General features: G+C 43.1%; 1 protein-coding gene across 3 annotated transcripts in view; it reads right to left on the bottom strand.

The window, feature by feature from the left end:
• LOC141102908 (uncharacterized) overlaps window positions 1–16,478 on the bottom strand; it is a 253,396-nt gene that overhangs the window by 194,054 nt on the left and 42,864 nt on the right. For 2 of the 3 annotated variants that reach the window (XM_073591949.1, XM_073591948.1), the window contains one exon: window positions 12,664–12,837. In XM_073591949.1, coding sequence (XP_073448050.1) covers window positions 12,664–12,837 — 174 coding nt within the window. Of the gene's footprint in view, window positions 1–1,460; window positions 1,530–7,658; window positions 7,695–10,369; window positions 10,538–12,663; window positions 12,838–16,478 lie in introns of all 3 variants that reach the window. The other variant, XM_073591950.1, reaches the window with a different exon arrangement.

Consider the following 16,478-nt stretch of genomic DNA (forward strand, 5'->3'; position numbering starts at 1 on the left):
CGACTGAGAAGTCAGCCCAGTTCTCCAGGAACCTAAACCCCTCCTTACTACACCAGTTCCTCAGCCACTTGTTTACTTCCCTAATCTCCCTCTGCCTTTCTGGTGTGACCCTTGGAGGTCCTTTTCCTCAATTTAGCTTCTAAGTCCCTAAAATCGTTCTTTAGGACACTCCATCTGCCTCTTACTTTGTCATTGGTGCCAACGTGCACCATGACAGCTGGGTCTTCCCCAGCCCCTCCCAGTAATCTGTCCACTAGATCCGTGATGTGCCGAACCCGAGCACCCGGTAGACAGCATACAGTTTGGTGCTTCAGGTCTTTGTCACAGATTGCCCTCAATGTTCTTCTAAGAATTGAGTCCCCGACCACCAGAATCTGTCTATCCTTTCCCTTCGCTTCCCCCCCACTCTTACTGGAGGAGTTCTTCCCCTGGCAGCTAGGAGAGTCCCTCAGCTCCAGCAGTGCTGGTCCTCGACCGGTTTCACCAATGACACTCAATGGAGCCTACTTATTGGAATGCTTCAGCCCAGGATCAGCCTCTCTGGTACTTCCCCCTCTATCCTTCCTGACTGTCACCCATCTACTTGTTTCTAGTGCATGCACCTCTTTGTCTCCACCCGCCTCTGTGCTGGCCCCTGCCGGCACCTGCCGGGTACGTTCCCGGCTCTCCTTTAGTATTGAGGGTCTACTCAGTGCTGACAGTTGCTTTCCTAGATTCAGAACCTGGGCTTCCAGGGAAACAACGTGCTTACATTTTGCACAGCAGTATTCGCCCTCGATCAGATGACTAAGGAACGCATACATGCTGCAAGATGTACACCAAGTCACATCTCTACACCTGCCGGGCATCGTACCTACTAATCTACTTAGGATTGGGGATTATACCCTGTCCAAATTACCTAACAACTAGCTTCCTGACACTAACACAAGACAAGATAAGTGAAGGGATATCCCCAAATCTCTTCAAATGGACACGAATGGCAAAAAAACTGGCATGGGTTATAACCCACACTTTATCTAGGATGAAAAATAAAAAGTTTTGCATTCAGAGACACTTTAATCGTGGTGAAGATATTAGATTGTAAACTCTTTCATGGACAGGGGATGCAAATGTTCATATAAAGTTTGGAGTATGTTAGTGATATACTCATAAGTGAGTAAAAAACTAAATTTTACATTGCTGTTAATCTAATGTTGGTGTATTTGTTTCTTTTGGATTTTTTATTTGTAGTGGTGCTACAAACACTGTCTCTACCCAGATTATACCTCCTGATGTTCTGAGGTGGTAAAGAAGAGAACCTTTTTAGGAAAACCTGTGTAGGCTATCGTGTCACCAGTTACAGATATCAGATACCATGAAGAGTTTGTAGCCCTATTTGTAATGACCTTCAATAGTTGCACATGAATATTGATCTTCAGTTACCAAATGGCTACATTAAAAATGTTCCAGGCTCGACTTACGTGGTGGGGAAGTCTCACAAGTCTTCACCTCAGGTGCGATTCCTTGCTCAGAATTAACGGCATCATCAGCTGTAGTAGATTTAAAATAGAGAACAAGTTTATTGTACATGGCAATATGGGAAGGAGGGTGAGGTCTGGGTTAGGATAAGCCCAAAATACACTGAATCCTACACTTTAGACTAGCCTATAATCCGTCCCAGATTTTTATGCAAAGTCTCCCATGGTTACCTTTAAAATCACAGACTATGCTGGCTGGATTCTTCCAGATTTCTGGCTCCTTGGCATTTGAGGTATTAGTGGTGTCTCAGTCTTCACCTTCCAAGGCAGGCAAGCATGGGAAAGTTCCAGTGTATAACTTCCCACTCAACCAGTCGCTCACCACATCTGCATATATAGGGACAGCTCGTTCCCTCTCAACCTTATGCTCATTTCTTTTGCAGCCAACACCCCCAGGGGTTCCACCCTATATGGGAGATCCCTGCTTCATTTCAAGGATATTCCCAACGCCTAGGGGAGACTGAACTTCCAAGACAAGCCATAGATTAGAGAGAAAGAAAGAAAATTGCTTGATTCTCCCATTAACACAGTGTTGATGGGGGAATCTCTCCTGCAGCTATTGTGTTCTGCAGGTGGGAGCATTCCCTTCCAGCAGAACACAATGATCACTGCTAGAAGCTATAGCTGTCGGCAGTGATCACATGCAAAAAATCAGACAAGCTGGTTGTACTGAAGTCAATCGATGCATCAACTTCAGTACACCTAGCCTGCCCATAGATGGATCAAAATTCATCTGGTCCCTGCTGAACCGGCTATGATTTGATCCATCTAAGGCTGGCTTAAGATGGCATCCTGACAAGGCCTTGTCAGGATGCCATCTTAGAAAACCAGTACTTCCTAGGACTTGGGATTGGTAATGCTCTTAATTTCTGGTGAGGCTATAAGGGGTCAGTGTTCCTGCCCACAGAATATTTAAGGTGCTACCAACAAAGCCTACGTCAAGGGATGGGCCAATATATACAGTCAGGTCCATAAATATTGGGACATCGACATAATTCTAATCTTTTTGGCTCTATACACCTCCACAATGGATTTGAAATGAAACGAGCAAGATGTGTTTTAACTGCAGACTTTCAGCTTTAATTTGAGGGTATTTACATCCAAATCAGGTGAACGGTGTAGGAATTACAACAGCTCGTAGATGTGCCTCCCACTTTTTAAGGGACCAGAAGTAATGGGACAGATTAACAACCATCCATCAAACTTTCACTTTTTAATACTTGGTTGCAAATCCTTTGCAGTCAATTACAGCCTGAAGTCTGGAACACATAGACATCACCAGACGCTGGGTTTCATCCCTGGTGATGCTCTGCCGGCCTCTACTGCAACTGTTTTCAGTTCCTGCTTGTTCTTGGGGCATTTTCCCTTCAGTTTTGTCTTCAGCAAGTAAAATGCATGCTCAATCGGATTCAGGTCAGGTGATTGACTTGGCCATTGCATAACATTCCACTTCTTTCCCTTAAAAAACTCTTTGGTTGCTTTCACAGTATGCTTCGGGTCATTTTCCATCTGCACTGTGAAGTGCCATCCAATGAGTTCTGAAGCATTTTGCTGAATATGACCAGATAATATTGCCCCAAACACTTCAGAATTCATCCTGCTGCTTTTGTCAGCAGTCACATCATCAATAAATACAAGATAACCAGTTCCATTGGCAGCCATACATGCGCACGCCATGACACTACCACCACCATGCTTCACTGATGAGGTGGTATGCTTTGGATCATGAGCAGTTCCTTTCCTTCTCCATACTCTTCTCTTCCCATCACTCTGGTACAAGTTGATCTTGGTCTCATCTGTCCATAGGATGTTGTTCCAGAACTGTGAAGGCTTTTTTAGATTTTGCTTGGCAAACTCTAATCTGGCCTTCCTGTTTTTGAGGCTCACCAATGGTTTACATCTTGTGGTGAACCCTCTGTATTCACTCTGGTGAAATCGTCTCTTGATTGTTGACTTTGACACACATACACCTACCTCCTGGAGAGTGTTCTTGATCTGGCGAACTGTTGTAAAGGGTGTTTTCTTCACCAGGGAAAGAATTCTTCGGTCATCCACCACAGTTATTTTCCATGGTCTTCTGGGTCTTTTGGTGTTGCTGAGCTCACCGGTGCGTTCTTTCTTTTTAAGGATGTTCCAAACAATTGATTTGGCCACACCTAATGTTTTTGCTATCTCTCTGATGGGTTTGTTTTGTTTTTTTCAGCCTAATGATGGCTTGCTTCACTGATAGTGACAGTTCTTTGGATCTCATATTGAGAGTTGACAGCAACAGATTCCAAATGCAAATAGCAGGATTTAAATTAACTCTGGACCTTTTAATTGCTCCTTGTAAATGGGATAATGAGGGAATAACACAAACCTGGCCATGGAACATCTGAGCAGCCAATTGTCCCATTACTTTTGGTCCCTTAAAAAGCGGGAGGCACATATACAAACTGTTGTAATTCTTACACCGTTCACCTGATTTGGATGTAAATACCCTCAAATTAAAGTTGAAAGTCTGCAGTTAAAGCACATCTTGTTCGTTTCATTTCAAATCCATTGTGGTGGTGTATAGAGCCAAAAAGATTAGAATTGTGTCGATGTCCCAATATTTATGGAGCTGACTGTATATGGTTTGGACCCAGGTTCTTTTTTTAAATTGAGATTAAAAAGGACTTCCTTTATTCTTCTTCATTACATAATGAAGGGGATATTTGTAGTTCACAAAAGGCAAATTGGAAGGCAGGTGTTGTACTGCTTGAAATGCAAGCAGTACAACTAGATAAATCTTTCTTGGTATCAGCTTCTTTTAGTCCCTGTACAGCACAGTGAGAGGGGGAAGTAGCACAAGGAACCAATCAGTTGTGTTTCTGTACTTATGTGCTAACAAGGAACATGCTAATAGGAAGAGAGCAGAGAGATGAACTCCTCAGTCTGCTGCTTCTCCTTCCACTGTCCAGTCACAAGTAGGAAACAGAGCAGGTGGAAGGGAACAAAACATGTAAGTGTTGCATAACTGCAGAGGAAAAAAAAAATCAGGTATTCCAGACAGAGATGTGATATGTGCCAGAGCTGAATAAACCTCATAACTGGATGGATAGAAATACAAATATCTTTGCAGTTAAAACAGTTCCCTTATATGTATTTCATCTGTGTGTTTAGCTGTTTGCCTGGATTTTAGCTTTAACCACTTCCGGACCACCCACTGTCGTTATACATCGGCTGTTTGAAGAGGAATATCATTGTTATGGCAGCAGCTAGCTGCCATAACCCCGGTCTCCTCTTCTTCGGTGAGCGGTCTGGTTTAAGATAAAAGTGGTCTCTGTGGCAGATTCGCCGCAAGATCACTTTTATTTGCGGCGGGAGAGGGCCCCCCTACCATCGCGATCGAGTGCCCTCCGTCACTTACAGGAGTTGTCGACAGCAGCGGAGGCAATTGGATTCTTCCTCTGGCCTGACATGGAGACGAGTGAGAGGAAGATGGCCCCCACCGTCTTCATATCATTGCAGGGCGGAAGTGACGTCAAAACGTCACTTCCGCCCATAGCTCTTAAAGGGCCATTTTTGTTTTTTCATTTTTTTAAATGACAATTTTTTTTTTTTAATTGCATTTTAGTGTAAATATGAGATCTGAGGTCTTTTTGACCCCAGATCTCATATTTAAGAGGTCCTGTCATGCTTTTTTTCTATTAGAAGGGTTGTTTACATTCCTTGAAATAGGGATAAAAGTGACATATTTTTTTTTAAATGGAGTAAAAATATGAACTAAAAAGGTAAAATAAATAAGAATAAAATTTTTTTTTTTTTTTAAACGTGCCCCATCTCGACGAGCTTGCACGCAGAAGTGAACGCATACGTGAGTAGCGCCCGCATACTGTATGAAAACGGTGTTCAAACCCCACATGTGAGGTATCGCCGCGATCGGTAGAGTGAGAGAAATAATTCTAGCTTTAGACCACCTCTGTAACTTAAAACATGCAACCTGTAGAATTTTTTAAACTTCCCTTATGGAGATTTTTAAGGGTAAAAGTTTGTCGCCATTCCATGAGCGGCGCAATTTTGAAGCGTGACATCAATTTACTCGGCGTAACATTATCTTTCACAATATAAAAAATTGGACTAACTTTACTGTTGTCTTATTTTTTAATTAAAAAAACTTAACTTGTAAACAACAAATCTCAGAAAGAGGCTCGGTCCTTAAGTGGTTAAATATCTAATTCTCTGCAGTGTTAGGTACTCTGCCCCATAGCATGGGACATCTACAGTATCATCTTGGTGCATCTCTGTGGTGTCAGCTCAGACCCACAACAATTAAATGAACATGCCATTATTACCACTGGTCATTTCACAGAAATGCTGACTGCACTGTCTGGCATGTAATTGGTTGGTAGGTAGAGAATCCACAGATCTAAAAGTGCAATACCACAATAAAAGTATGGTATGGGTAGTATGTAAAGATAGTGGATAGCGGTAAACATGTGGCCTTAAAGCCCTGGAGCCCTGGGATTGTGGAGTTTTGAAATTCTTATTATATTTATTAGGGTTTCCTTTAGGTGCTTTGGCTGCAGCCCACAGTTTAAAAAACACTTCACGCCAAATCACGTACCTGTACATCATTTGTTTGAAGTGATTGTACCGTGGTGATGCCTCCAGCCAGAGGCATCACCCCAGTACTGTTTTTTAGAGCTGGTGGTTGGCTCTCCCATGATAACAACCGATGCGACTAATGAGCCGCTCGGCCGTTATCATACAGAGCGGATGGGGACATCCCCCCTCCCGCCACCTTCCACCGCTCTCCCCTCCCACTGGGAGTCCCGGGCCACCAGCTGGCACGTCCCCCGGCTGGTCCGAGACCTAAACGAAGCCAGAATCGGCTTTGATCAGATCTGCGATGTAAAAACCTGGGAGCGACGTCGCAACGTCACTTCCGGTTTACTCGGCTGCCAATGGCGCCAATTTAAAAAAAATGCCAGTATTCCAAAATGGAGATTTCAAGAGTGCAAAGGAATGGTGTGGGGTCTTTTAAACGCCTGATCCCTCCATAAAGAGTACCTGTCACCGTCTATTATTGAAACAAAGGATGTTTACATTCCTTGTGACAGCAATAAAAGTGATCAGATTTTTTTTTCTAAAGGGACAGTATTAAATAAAAAAAAAAAAAAAAGGTAGCTCGCGCACAAAAGAAAATGCATGCGTAAGTTGCACTCGCAAATGTAAACAGTGTTCCAGTCACACATGTGAGGCATCGCCACGATCAGCAGAGCGAGTGCAATAATTCTAGCAAAAGACCTCATCGGTAACTCTAAACTGGTGACCGTTAAAAATATTTAAACATCGCCTATAGAGATTTTTAAGTACCGTGGTGTGTCGCCATTCCACGAGTGCGTGCAATTTTAAAGCGTAACATGTTAGGTTCCTATTTACAGATCTGTGTCTTTGGGGCCTGTCAAGTGAGGGCCGCCCCCTTCAGCTAGAAGAGTCAGTGGATGGGTGCCAGTAAAGGGGATGCTAGAGAGTATCCTGAAGATAACGTAGTGCATCAAGTCTGCTGCTAGTGAGAGCAAGATGACTTAATTCCTCCATACATGTGGCTGTATGGTTAAAGCAGTGTGACTGCTTCCACAAATGATCTGGTGAGGTCAAGTGAGAGTTGTCCTTATCCATTGTGAATATTTGCAGTTGGAGTATCCCACTAATCCCTTCTCCCATCCAAGTTCATAAATAAATAACAAAAGAACCCCAAATACCCTGTACTGGTCATTGAGTAACGAGCTAGCGGGAGAAGGGTTGGACAAGTGGAAACCCTTAGCAACCAGCTGCAGGTAACTGGAGAGAGGCCTAAGAAGTCAACAATCAGTAAGCCCTACAGGGACAGTGCTACAGTTAAAAAAGTCATGCACACTTTTGCTTTACTTTTTGATTTTTTTATTTGTAGTGGCCCTTCAAACACTGCCTCTACCCAGACCATACCTCCTGACATTCTGAGACAGTAAAGAAAATCACCTTTTAGAAAAACCTAAGTAGACGAAAGACACATTCTTATCATGACTCCAGTTATACATATCATGAAAAGTTTAAAGCCCTATTTGTACTGAAGTTTAATAGTTGCACATGAATGTTGATATTCAGCTACATTAAAGATGACCCAGATTCACTTACTTGGCAGGGAAGTCTCACAGTTATGGGCGTCATTCGCTGTAGTAAATAAAAAAAAAAAGAGAAGAAGTTTTATTAGGCATAGCAATATGGGTAGGAGGGTGAGGTCTAAATCAGGATAGCCCCAAAATGCACTGGATCACAAACATAAGACTACATCATAATCTCTTCTAGATCTTTATCCAAGGTCTCTCATGGTTACCTTCAAAATCACAGACTGTGCTGCCTGGACTCCTTCAAATCTCTGGCTTCTTGGCAGTTGAGGTTCTAGCGTTATCTCAATCTTTATCTTTCAAGGAAGGTAAATATAGGAACGTCCCTCTGTAAAACTTCCCACTCAACCAGATGCTCACCACATCTGCATGCATACGTGGGGACAGGTACAGCCCGTTTTCACTGGACCTTTGTTCTTTTCTCCCACATCTTTGGTGGTTCCTCCCTGTAGGGTAGATCCTGCTTCCTTCCATGGCTAGTCCCAAGGCCTAGGGAGACTAAACTTCTAAGATGGCATCCTAACATGGGCTTGTGAAGTTGCCATCTTAGAAGTTTCCCTTAGGCCTTGGGCCTAGCCATGAAAGGAAGCAAGTATCAACCCTACAGGGAGGAGCCCCTTAAGGTGATGGATGCTGCAAAAAGAGCATAGGTTCTAGAGAGACAAGCTGCCATTGGCTCTACATATGCATATGTAGTGATATGTGGCAGAGTAAAGACTCCATGCTTAGAGAAACACTATTGTTATTAATAGACTGACTACAGCCCACTGCTGGCTACAGAGATCACAAAAATGCAAAAGGAAAATTAACAAAAATACTACATTCCATGTTATTATGCAAAACAATTATTGGTTAAACCCACAAGTATTTTTCTTTTTTCACCACTGGCCTTTTGTAAATAACAAATGCAATACTTTAGAGATTTGATGAAAGTGTATTGTAATACTTTTAATCTTTAAACAATACATTTTTATAAAGGTCTGTATATCAGGTTAAATGAGGGACAATTGAGGAGGAAAGATGGACAGACAGATTTGGTTTAAAAAAAAAGGACAGTTCCTTCAAACGAGGATCATTTGGGAGCTATACCCAAACAAATACTCTAAATTACATCATATTTTAAACTGCACATTACAAAAACATTTCCGGCATTCCTACAGGTCTACTGACTGCATTCTCATACCAAGAGGAGAGTGGGACCTGGGAGCATGATCATCTAAAAGGATATCATTACTCTTTAATCAAGCGATACAAGAGAATTTGAGGAGGCAGAAAAATTGAGAATACCATTAAAATCTCTCAACAAGAAGAAGAAATGTAAAAATGTGACATATTTACAGACAATTTTATGTTCTGTGATATTTCATAGTATCTAGTGCCAGCAAACATATACATATTCTTTAAACAGAACCAAAGAAATTATACACTATATTACCAAAAGTATTGAGACACCTGCCTTTACACGCACATGAACTTTAATGGCATCCCAGGCTTAGTCGGTAGGGTTCAATCTTACGTTAGCCCACTCTTTGCAGCTATAAGAGCATCAACTCTTCTGGTAAGGCTGTCCACAAGGTTTAAGATTGTGTCTATGGGAATGTTTGACCATTCTTATAAAGCGCATTTGTGAGGTCAGGCACTGATGTTGGATAAGAAGCCCTGGCTTGCAGTCTCCGCTCTAATTCATCCCAAAGGTGTTCTATTGGGTTGAGGTCAGGACTCTGTGCAGGCCAGTCAAGTTCTTCCACCCCAAACTCGCTCATCCATGTCTTTATGGATCTTGTTTTGTGCACTGGTGCACAGTCATGTTGGAACAGGAAGGGGCCATCCCCAAACTGTTCCCACAAAGTTGGGAGCATGAAATTGTTCAAATTTTTTTGGTATGCTAACGCTTACCCAGAAAAGCTACCCCACACCATAATCCCCCCCCACCAAATGATTTGGACCAGTGTACAAAGCAAGGTCCATAAAGACATGGATGGGCGAGTTTGGGGTGAAGGAACCTGACTGGCCTGCACAGTCCTGAACTCAACCCGATGAATTAGAGCGGAGACTGCGGGTCAGGCGTTCTCCTCCACATCAGTGCCTGACCTCACAAATGCGCTTCTAGAATAATGGTGAAACATTCACATAGACACACTCCTAATCCTTGTGGACAGCCTTCCCAGAAGAGTTGAAGCTGTTATAGCTGCAAAGGGTGGGCCAACTCAATATTGACTAAGACTGGGATGCCATTAAAGTTCGTGTTGCATGTAAAGGCAAGTGTCCCAATACTTTTGATAATATAGTGTATGTAAACTTCTGGGGACTATACATCAAAACTGTTCTGCTTATGTAGAGATAAGTATGGAGCTTAAACACACAGCATATCATCAGCAAGTGTCCATAATAAAAATCAAAAAATTTCCATCATAAATAAATTCAAATATCAAAAAATCAATTGTGAAAGTAGTGCTGTTCATGAACAGTTGCACTACGTTCACAATTGATTTTTTGATATTTGAATTTATGATGGACTTTTTTTTTACAATTTTTTAATGGACACTTTTGAATACATTTTATTGTTCTTTGCACTACTGTGATTGTGTAGATTGACACTACATTGTTTTTTCACCTTTTTGTTTAATTGTTTCTATTTAAAGTAGCAGCACATTTATTTAGTTCAATAGCGCAGTGCTTATATGAGAATATCATCAGCAAGACCAAATACAAAACACTTACCTGAACAGTATCCCCACTTCTGATCCTTATTATAATCTGCTGTTGTAGCGCACCAGAAGCGCACATCAGACGTTCCATCAGTAGTACAATCTGAATACAACTTGTTGTTATACTTAAATGGGAAGACACAGGGTTGACCATCAGAATTTCCACCTACAGCAGAGATCACTGTGCAAAAAAATATAAGAGTCACCTGTCAAGGGAAAATATACAGTTCTTCTCTATAAAGATAATGATACAAAAATGTATTAAGGAAGAGTAAGAAGAGTAATAATGGAAGGAATCCCTTATTAACCATCAGACTTTTTTCGAAGTAGAAGAATCATTACTGCTGAGAACTATAGGCTTAGCTGACCATTACGCAATTATATACAATTTCCAGCACTGCTCAAGGGCAAACCTTTATTTGATTAAACAGCATATTATTAGCCACCATCTTTAATAAACCAACATAAATCAACATAGACTATGGGCACCCAAAGCTTAAAGTGCCAGATTTTTCAAAAGAGAGCATTCCCTACTGCACATGGGCAGCCCCTAATGTGCATATGTCCAATACAAGGTGGTGGGAGGACACATATCAAAGTGTCACCAGGATGTCACTGAAGACAAAAGAGAAAACCTATAGGTAGAAAATCAACAAAGGAAACTTTGATAGGCTGGTAGTGCTGTAAAAAACGCACAGAACTGGAAAAGGAGGCATTATTGACACAGTTACATTTATTCTTGTATTTTATGTTGGTGGGTTTACTATCACTTTAATGAAATCTGTAGATATAAATGTATTAAAAATTATGTTTACATTAACAGTTATTGGCTTTTAAGGCCAATAGGGTACTAACGGGCCTGTGTACTTTAAAATTCCAGCATTGCTTTTGATATGCAATAATTTCTGTTGCTACATTGCAAAATAGGTAGTCAGTCATCACATTCAATATAAATGAATGAAACTGGCTACGGGTTTATACAGTGTTGTGAAAAAGTATTTGCCCCCTTCCTGATTTTTTTTTTTTTTGCATATTTCTCACACTTAAATGATTCAGATCAAACAAATTTTAAATTATTATTTAATTTATTAAAGAGTAGTAGTAAACCCGCTGTCTTTTTTTTTCCCTACACCCGTAAGGGAAAAGGCATAATGAGCTAATACAAAGATCAGAATTTTTGAGGCTATGGTATTTTCTGTCACTCTCTAATAGTGGTGGCTGGTGGAATATTTTTTTTTGGGGGGGTGGCAAACAATACTGCCACCACCCCCCCCTCCCCCCAGTGCGGGCAGCGCTTCCTCCGAGCGACGGGCGGCGGCTTCACCCTACGTCTCCTCCACCTGGGATTCTCGGCGGCTTCCCCTATGTCGCCTCCTCCTTGGCGGCCAATAGGATTGCTACTCCTCTCGGCTAATCGGGTCTCAGGACCTGCTTCCTGATTGGCCTTTTTTTTTAAGCTAATTTGATCCTCGAGCTCTAATCATGTCCTATCTATTACCATCATGTACCTGTTGCATCATCAATTCGAGTCACTTTAGGTGGCTTATGTGTACACACTATTCCCCTATGGATTGAGTGTAGATGTTCAGTTTTATTAGGGATGACTGTGGTGTGTACATGTGAGTGTGGCGTCCGGTGCACTTTTTTCTTTTTTCGGGACAAGGTTGTCCTTTTTTATTGGTGATAGTGGGTGGTTCCTGTTTTCATTATTACTATTTTTGATATCTTTGTACTAAATAAAGCGTATACATTTTTTATAGATTTTTTTTAATTTTGCAATTATTTTTTGTAACCATACACCGGTGGCTGATAGGTATGGTCCTTTTACAGCCCTGCTTATCTGCTTCTTTTTTGTTATGCGTTGTGTTTTGGCCATAGAGCCTCACTTAACCCTAGTGAGTGGGTAGGTTATTTGAGATTTCGTTAGATACCTCGCTATTCATAGGTTCCCATTTTCTTTTTCTAATCATGTGCTTCTAAAAAAATAAAAACCCCCATTGGAATCCATGGGTCCGGCGCCCTGCTTGTATATTAGGGGCCGGACGCATGGATTAGGGGGGCTGCGCCCCTGCGCCTTGTATGGACAGGCCGCCACTGCGCTCTAAGGATGTGAAAACTGGACAATGAAGAAGCAAAATAGGATAGGATAGAATCTAATGCTGGCATGCAGATACCTATTCCTTAAACAGAACCATGAATAATATCTATAGGGGTTAGGGCCATATATATCACATCTGTTCTGTTATTGAGGTAAGTATGGAGCTAAACCGTCAGCATATCATCAGCAAGACCAAACACAGCACTTACAATTACGTGTACAGTATCCCCACTTCTTATCCTTTTCGTAATCCGATGTTGTAGAGCACCAGAGACGTCCTTCAGAGCTGTCATCACTGGTACAGTCTGAATACCACGTGGACTTATACTTAAATGGGAAGACGCAGGGTTCACCTTTAGCTGTTCCACCTACAGCATATATCACTGTGAAAAAGAAGTGTAACAGAGTTACCTAGCAAGGGAAAGTAATATGTAGAAGCTCTTCTCTATAAATAAATGGATACAAACATTTAACAAAGAAGAGTAAAACGATTAATAATGTGAGGAATCACATATTAACCATCAGACCTTTTAAGACTCTTTGCAATGTGCAAAAAAAAAAAAAAGAAATCACAGCAAACAAAAAATAAACTGTTCTTCTTTAAACTCCAATGCATTTTCTTCTGATGTGTCTCATCTTTTGTCACTCAACATACATACATATACCTACATAAAAATCTTACAAATTTTATTTTATTTATTTCAGATACTTATATAGCGCAGTCAATTTACGCAGCGCTTTACATATACATTGTACATTCACATCAGTTCCTACCCTCAAGGAGCTTACAATCTAAGGTCCCTAACTCACATTCATACATACTAGGGACAATTTAGACAGGATCCAATTAACCTACCAGCATGTCTTTGGAGTGTGGGAGGAAACCGGAGTACCCAGAGGAAACCCACGCAGGCACAGGGAGAACATGCAAACTCCAAGCAGGTAGTGTCGTGGTTGGGATTTGAACCAGTGACCCTTCTTACTGCTAGGCGAGAGTGCTACCCACTACACCACTGTGCCACCCAAATGAAAACTGTATTGTTTAGTAGGTTACCAGTCCTTAGATGGGGTGGCTGCATTCATTTTCAGGCGTGTATTCCTTTATTTTCACCTGCTGGTTCTGCCAGTAACACACTTCCTGTCTTAGGATGGCTACACTCACTTCTCCACTATCTATGTGTAGCAAGGTCCCGGGGCACTAGAGGCCTAATGGTGACCTCCATAGGTGTGCACAGCCTATTGCATTAGGGTGTGCACCCCAAAGCTCAAACACACATACATGTGTGTGTCTCTACATGTATATTGTCCCAGTACATTAAAGCATTTGCTGATTCAAAAAAAAAAAATGGATCCTGTTCCCTTATTGCATGTTATATAACACAGTGCATATCCTATGTCATTTGGCCCCCTGTAACACCTAAAAAAACTGTCTTATCCTGCCAGTTTCTCCCCACCCCACAGTGTATCATGGCTAAAGAGACCAGACACTGTGGTCAGTTTACGTGCCTGCTATCTGCTCTCCTCTCTGTTCCTGAGTCCTCTTCCCCCCTACCCTCTCTGTCTGTGTGTGAGTCGCCCCCAGTGGAGTCCATAAGGGTGCACGGGCATGACCAATGGATAGATTCATGCATACCATGAATCTATCCACGGCTGCTGCTGCCACCCCCTATTCAGGCGCCCGGTCCCTTTTCGGGTGCTGGGCGCTTAAATTACAGCATCGGGGGGGTGTTTTTGAAGCATCTGATTAGAGCCATAGAGCGTTAAAAAAAGGTGACCTGCGAGCGAATGAATATTCGCTTTCCTAATACTGAACCACCTCTCCACCAATCAGGTGCTCAGGTTTGTTACCCATCACCTGATAGGCATGCAATCACAGCGACTGTTGTTTCAACCAATCGGGAGAGGAGGATGGGAAGAGACGCATGGAGGACACCGCTCGCCACCGTCACCCGCTGCCCCACCGAGACAGGGTAAGTGCAGACAGGGTAAGTGCCGGTTCACACTACCGCGACTTGGGATCCGACTTGTCAGACCTCAAGTCGCCCCAAGTCGTTTGACATCTGAAAGTCCATGTAAGTGAATGAGAGCCGTCTATATGTACGCTACTGAAGTCGCTCCGACTTCAGAAAAGGTCCCTGTACTACTTCAAGGCGACTTGTAGGCGACTTGTACCCATTGATTTCAATGGAAGTCGCCTACAAGTCGGATCGTGGTCTATAGTGAAGCGACTTCACAGGAAGAGAAGATGTTTTTTTCAAGCAAACCCCTCCCTCCCCCAGAGCGGATTGTAGTTTGATTGGCCACTGGAAAGTCGCCTGTCTTGGAGGCGACTTGAAGTCGCCTTGTAAGTCGCCCCAAGTCGCGCTGAAGTCGCGCTGAAGTCGCGCTGTAAGTCGTGTTGCCCCTGTGTGAACCAGCGCTAAGTGCCGGGCAGACAGCGGGCGGGGGCATCACAGTGGCTGCATTTGATGGCACAGTGGCAGCATTTAGTGGGCACAGTGGCAGCATTTGATGGCACAATGGCAGCATTTGATGGGCACAGTGGCAGCATTTGGCACAGTGGCAGCATTTGATGGGCACAGTGGCTGCATTTGATGGGCACAGTGGCAGCAATTGATAACTGTATACACCATCAGCACTGCTTCCTATTGCAGTGTCCCCCTCTGTGACTGATTTATAAATATAAATGCTGTAAATACCTCATTTAAAACCCGAGATTGCGATCACGTGACCTGCCAGCTCTCTCCTCCTCTCCTCCTCCCCTCCAGACTGACATCAGCAGAGGAATCTCAGCCCCGCCAGCTGCATCTCTCAGAGGAGGAAAGGAGAAAGCTGGCCAGTCATGTAATCGCAATCTCGGCAGTGAAATTAGGTATTTGCTGTATTTATTTTTATAAATCACACACAGAGGGGGATACTACAATAGGAGGCAGTGCTGATGGTGTATACAGGTTAGAGTGGCTTAACAACCACTTTAGTCTCCCTGCTGACACAGTGAAAGAGAAGCGAGTAAGCACTTTTCTTATGGCAGAGCGGGTAAGAGGGAGATTATTCTCATCTCCCCACTGGCACACAGAGCAATAATGCTAATGTGCACTAGATGATTAGGGTGTGCCCAGGCACACCTGGCACACCCTGTGCGCACACCTATGGTGACCTCAAGGGTTAGGGAAAGCTGACATCCTTCCTTGGAGTTGGTTAATAAGCATAGTTGGTGTGATGCAAGAAGAATGATGGGCGCCAGTCGCTTTTTAAAAGCAAACAAGAGATTTATTGTCTTTTAACAGAACTGGGGGAGAGAGGGTTAGGGCCAGGACACCCTTGAGTAGATTCAATGGTAATTGTCAGACTCCGAGTCTTCTATAGGTAGACAGCTATGCAGTCACGCAGTCTCCTATGGCATCTAATCTTGCAACAGTCACTAACGGTAGTTGTACATAATTCTTGGTAACACAGAATAGTCCCTTTACTTATCTCACAGTATCCCACTGTAGATCTTCACACACTGAGCTCATAGTCTCTCACTAGAATTCCAGATTCCAGTCGTCACTGGATCCCCTGAGCTCTTCTACAGCTATCCCGCTGTATACTCCTCCAGCGTCACCCCTGGTATCCTGCTGGGTCCCTGGCTTGGCACTTCCTGATGCTTTCCCACTTCTTCACCGTCCCCGGCTGGTGAGAAGACTGCTCAGGTACTTGCTTCAGTTTACTCACAGTAGTATCCGGTAACAAGGTGGATGGTACCTTAGTGGCGACAGCTTCCCCTCTACCTCCGATCTCAACTCGGGTGGACTCCAATCCTGCAGTCCCAACCCTACCCTGCTTCTCCTGCTCCTGGATAGGCCTCAGGCAGTTTAGCAGCCAGGTGTCCCCAGGATAGGCCTCAGGCTTCTAACCTAGCAGCCCAGGGCGACATAACACACATACACCCAGACAGCCGTCCAGGTGGCACAGAACCCCAATCACCTGACTCCACCTAAATAAATAGGCTCTCCCAGCAGGCCAATCAGCTTAAAGAAATCCT

This window comes from Aquarana catesbeiana, linkage group LG07 (genome assembly GCF_042186555.1).
Source record: "Aquarana catesbeiana isolate 2022-GZ linkage group LG07, ASM4218655v1, whole genome shotgun sequence".
Taxonomy (NCBI): domain Eukaryota; kingdom Metazoa; phylum Chordata; class Amphibia; order Anura; family Ranidae; genus Aquarana; species Aquarana catesbeiana.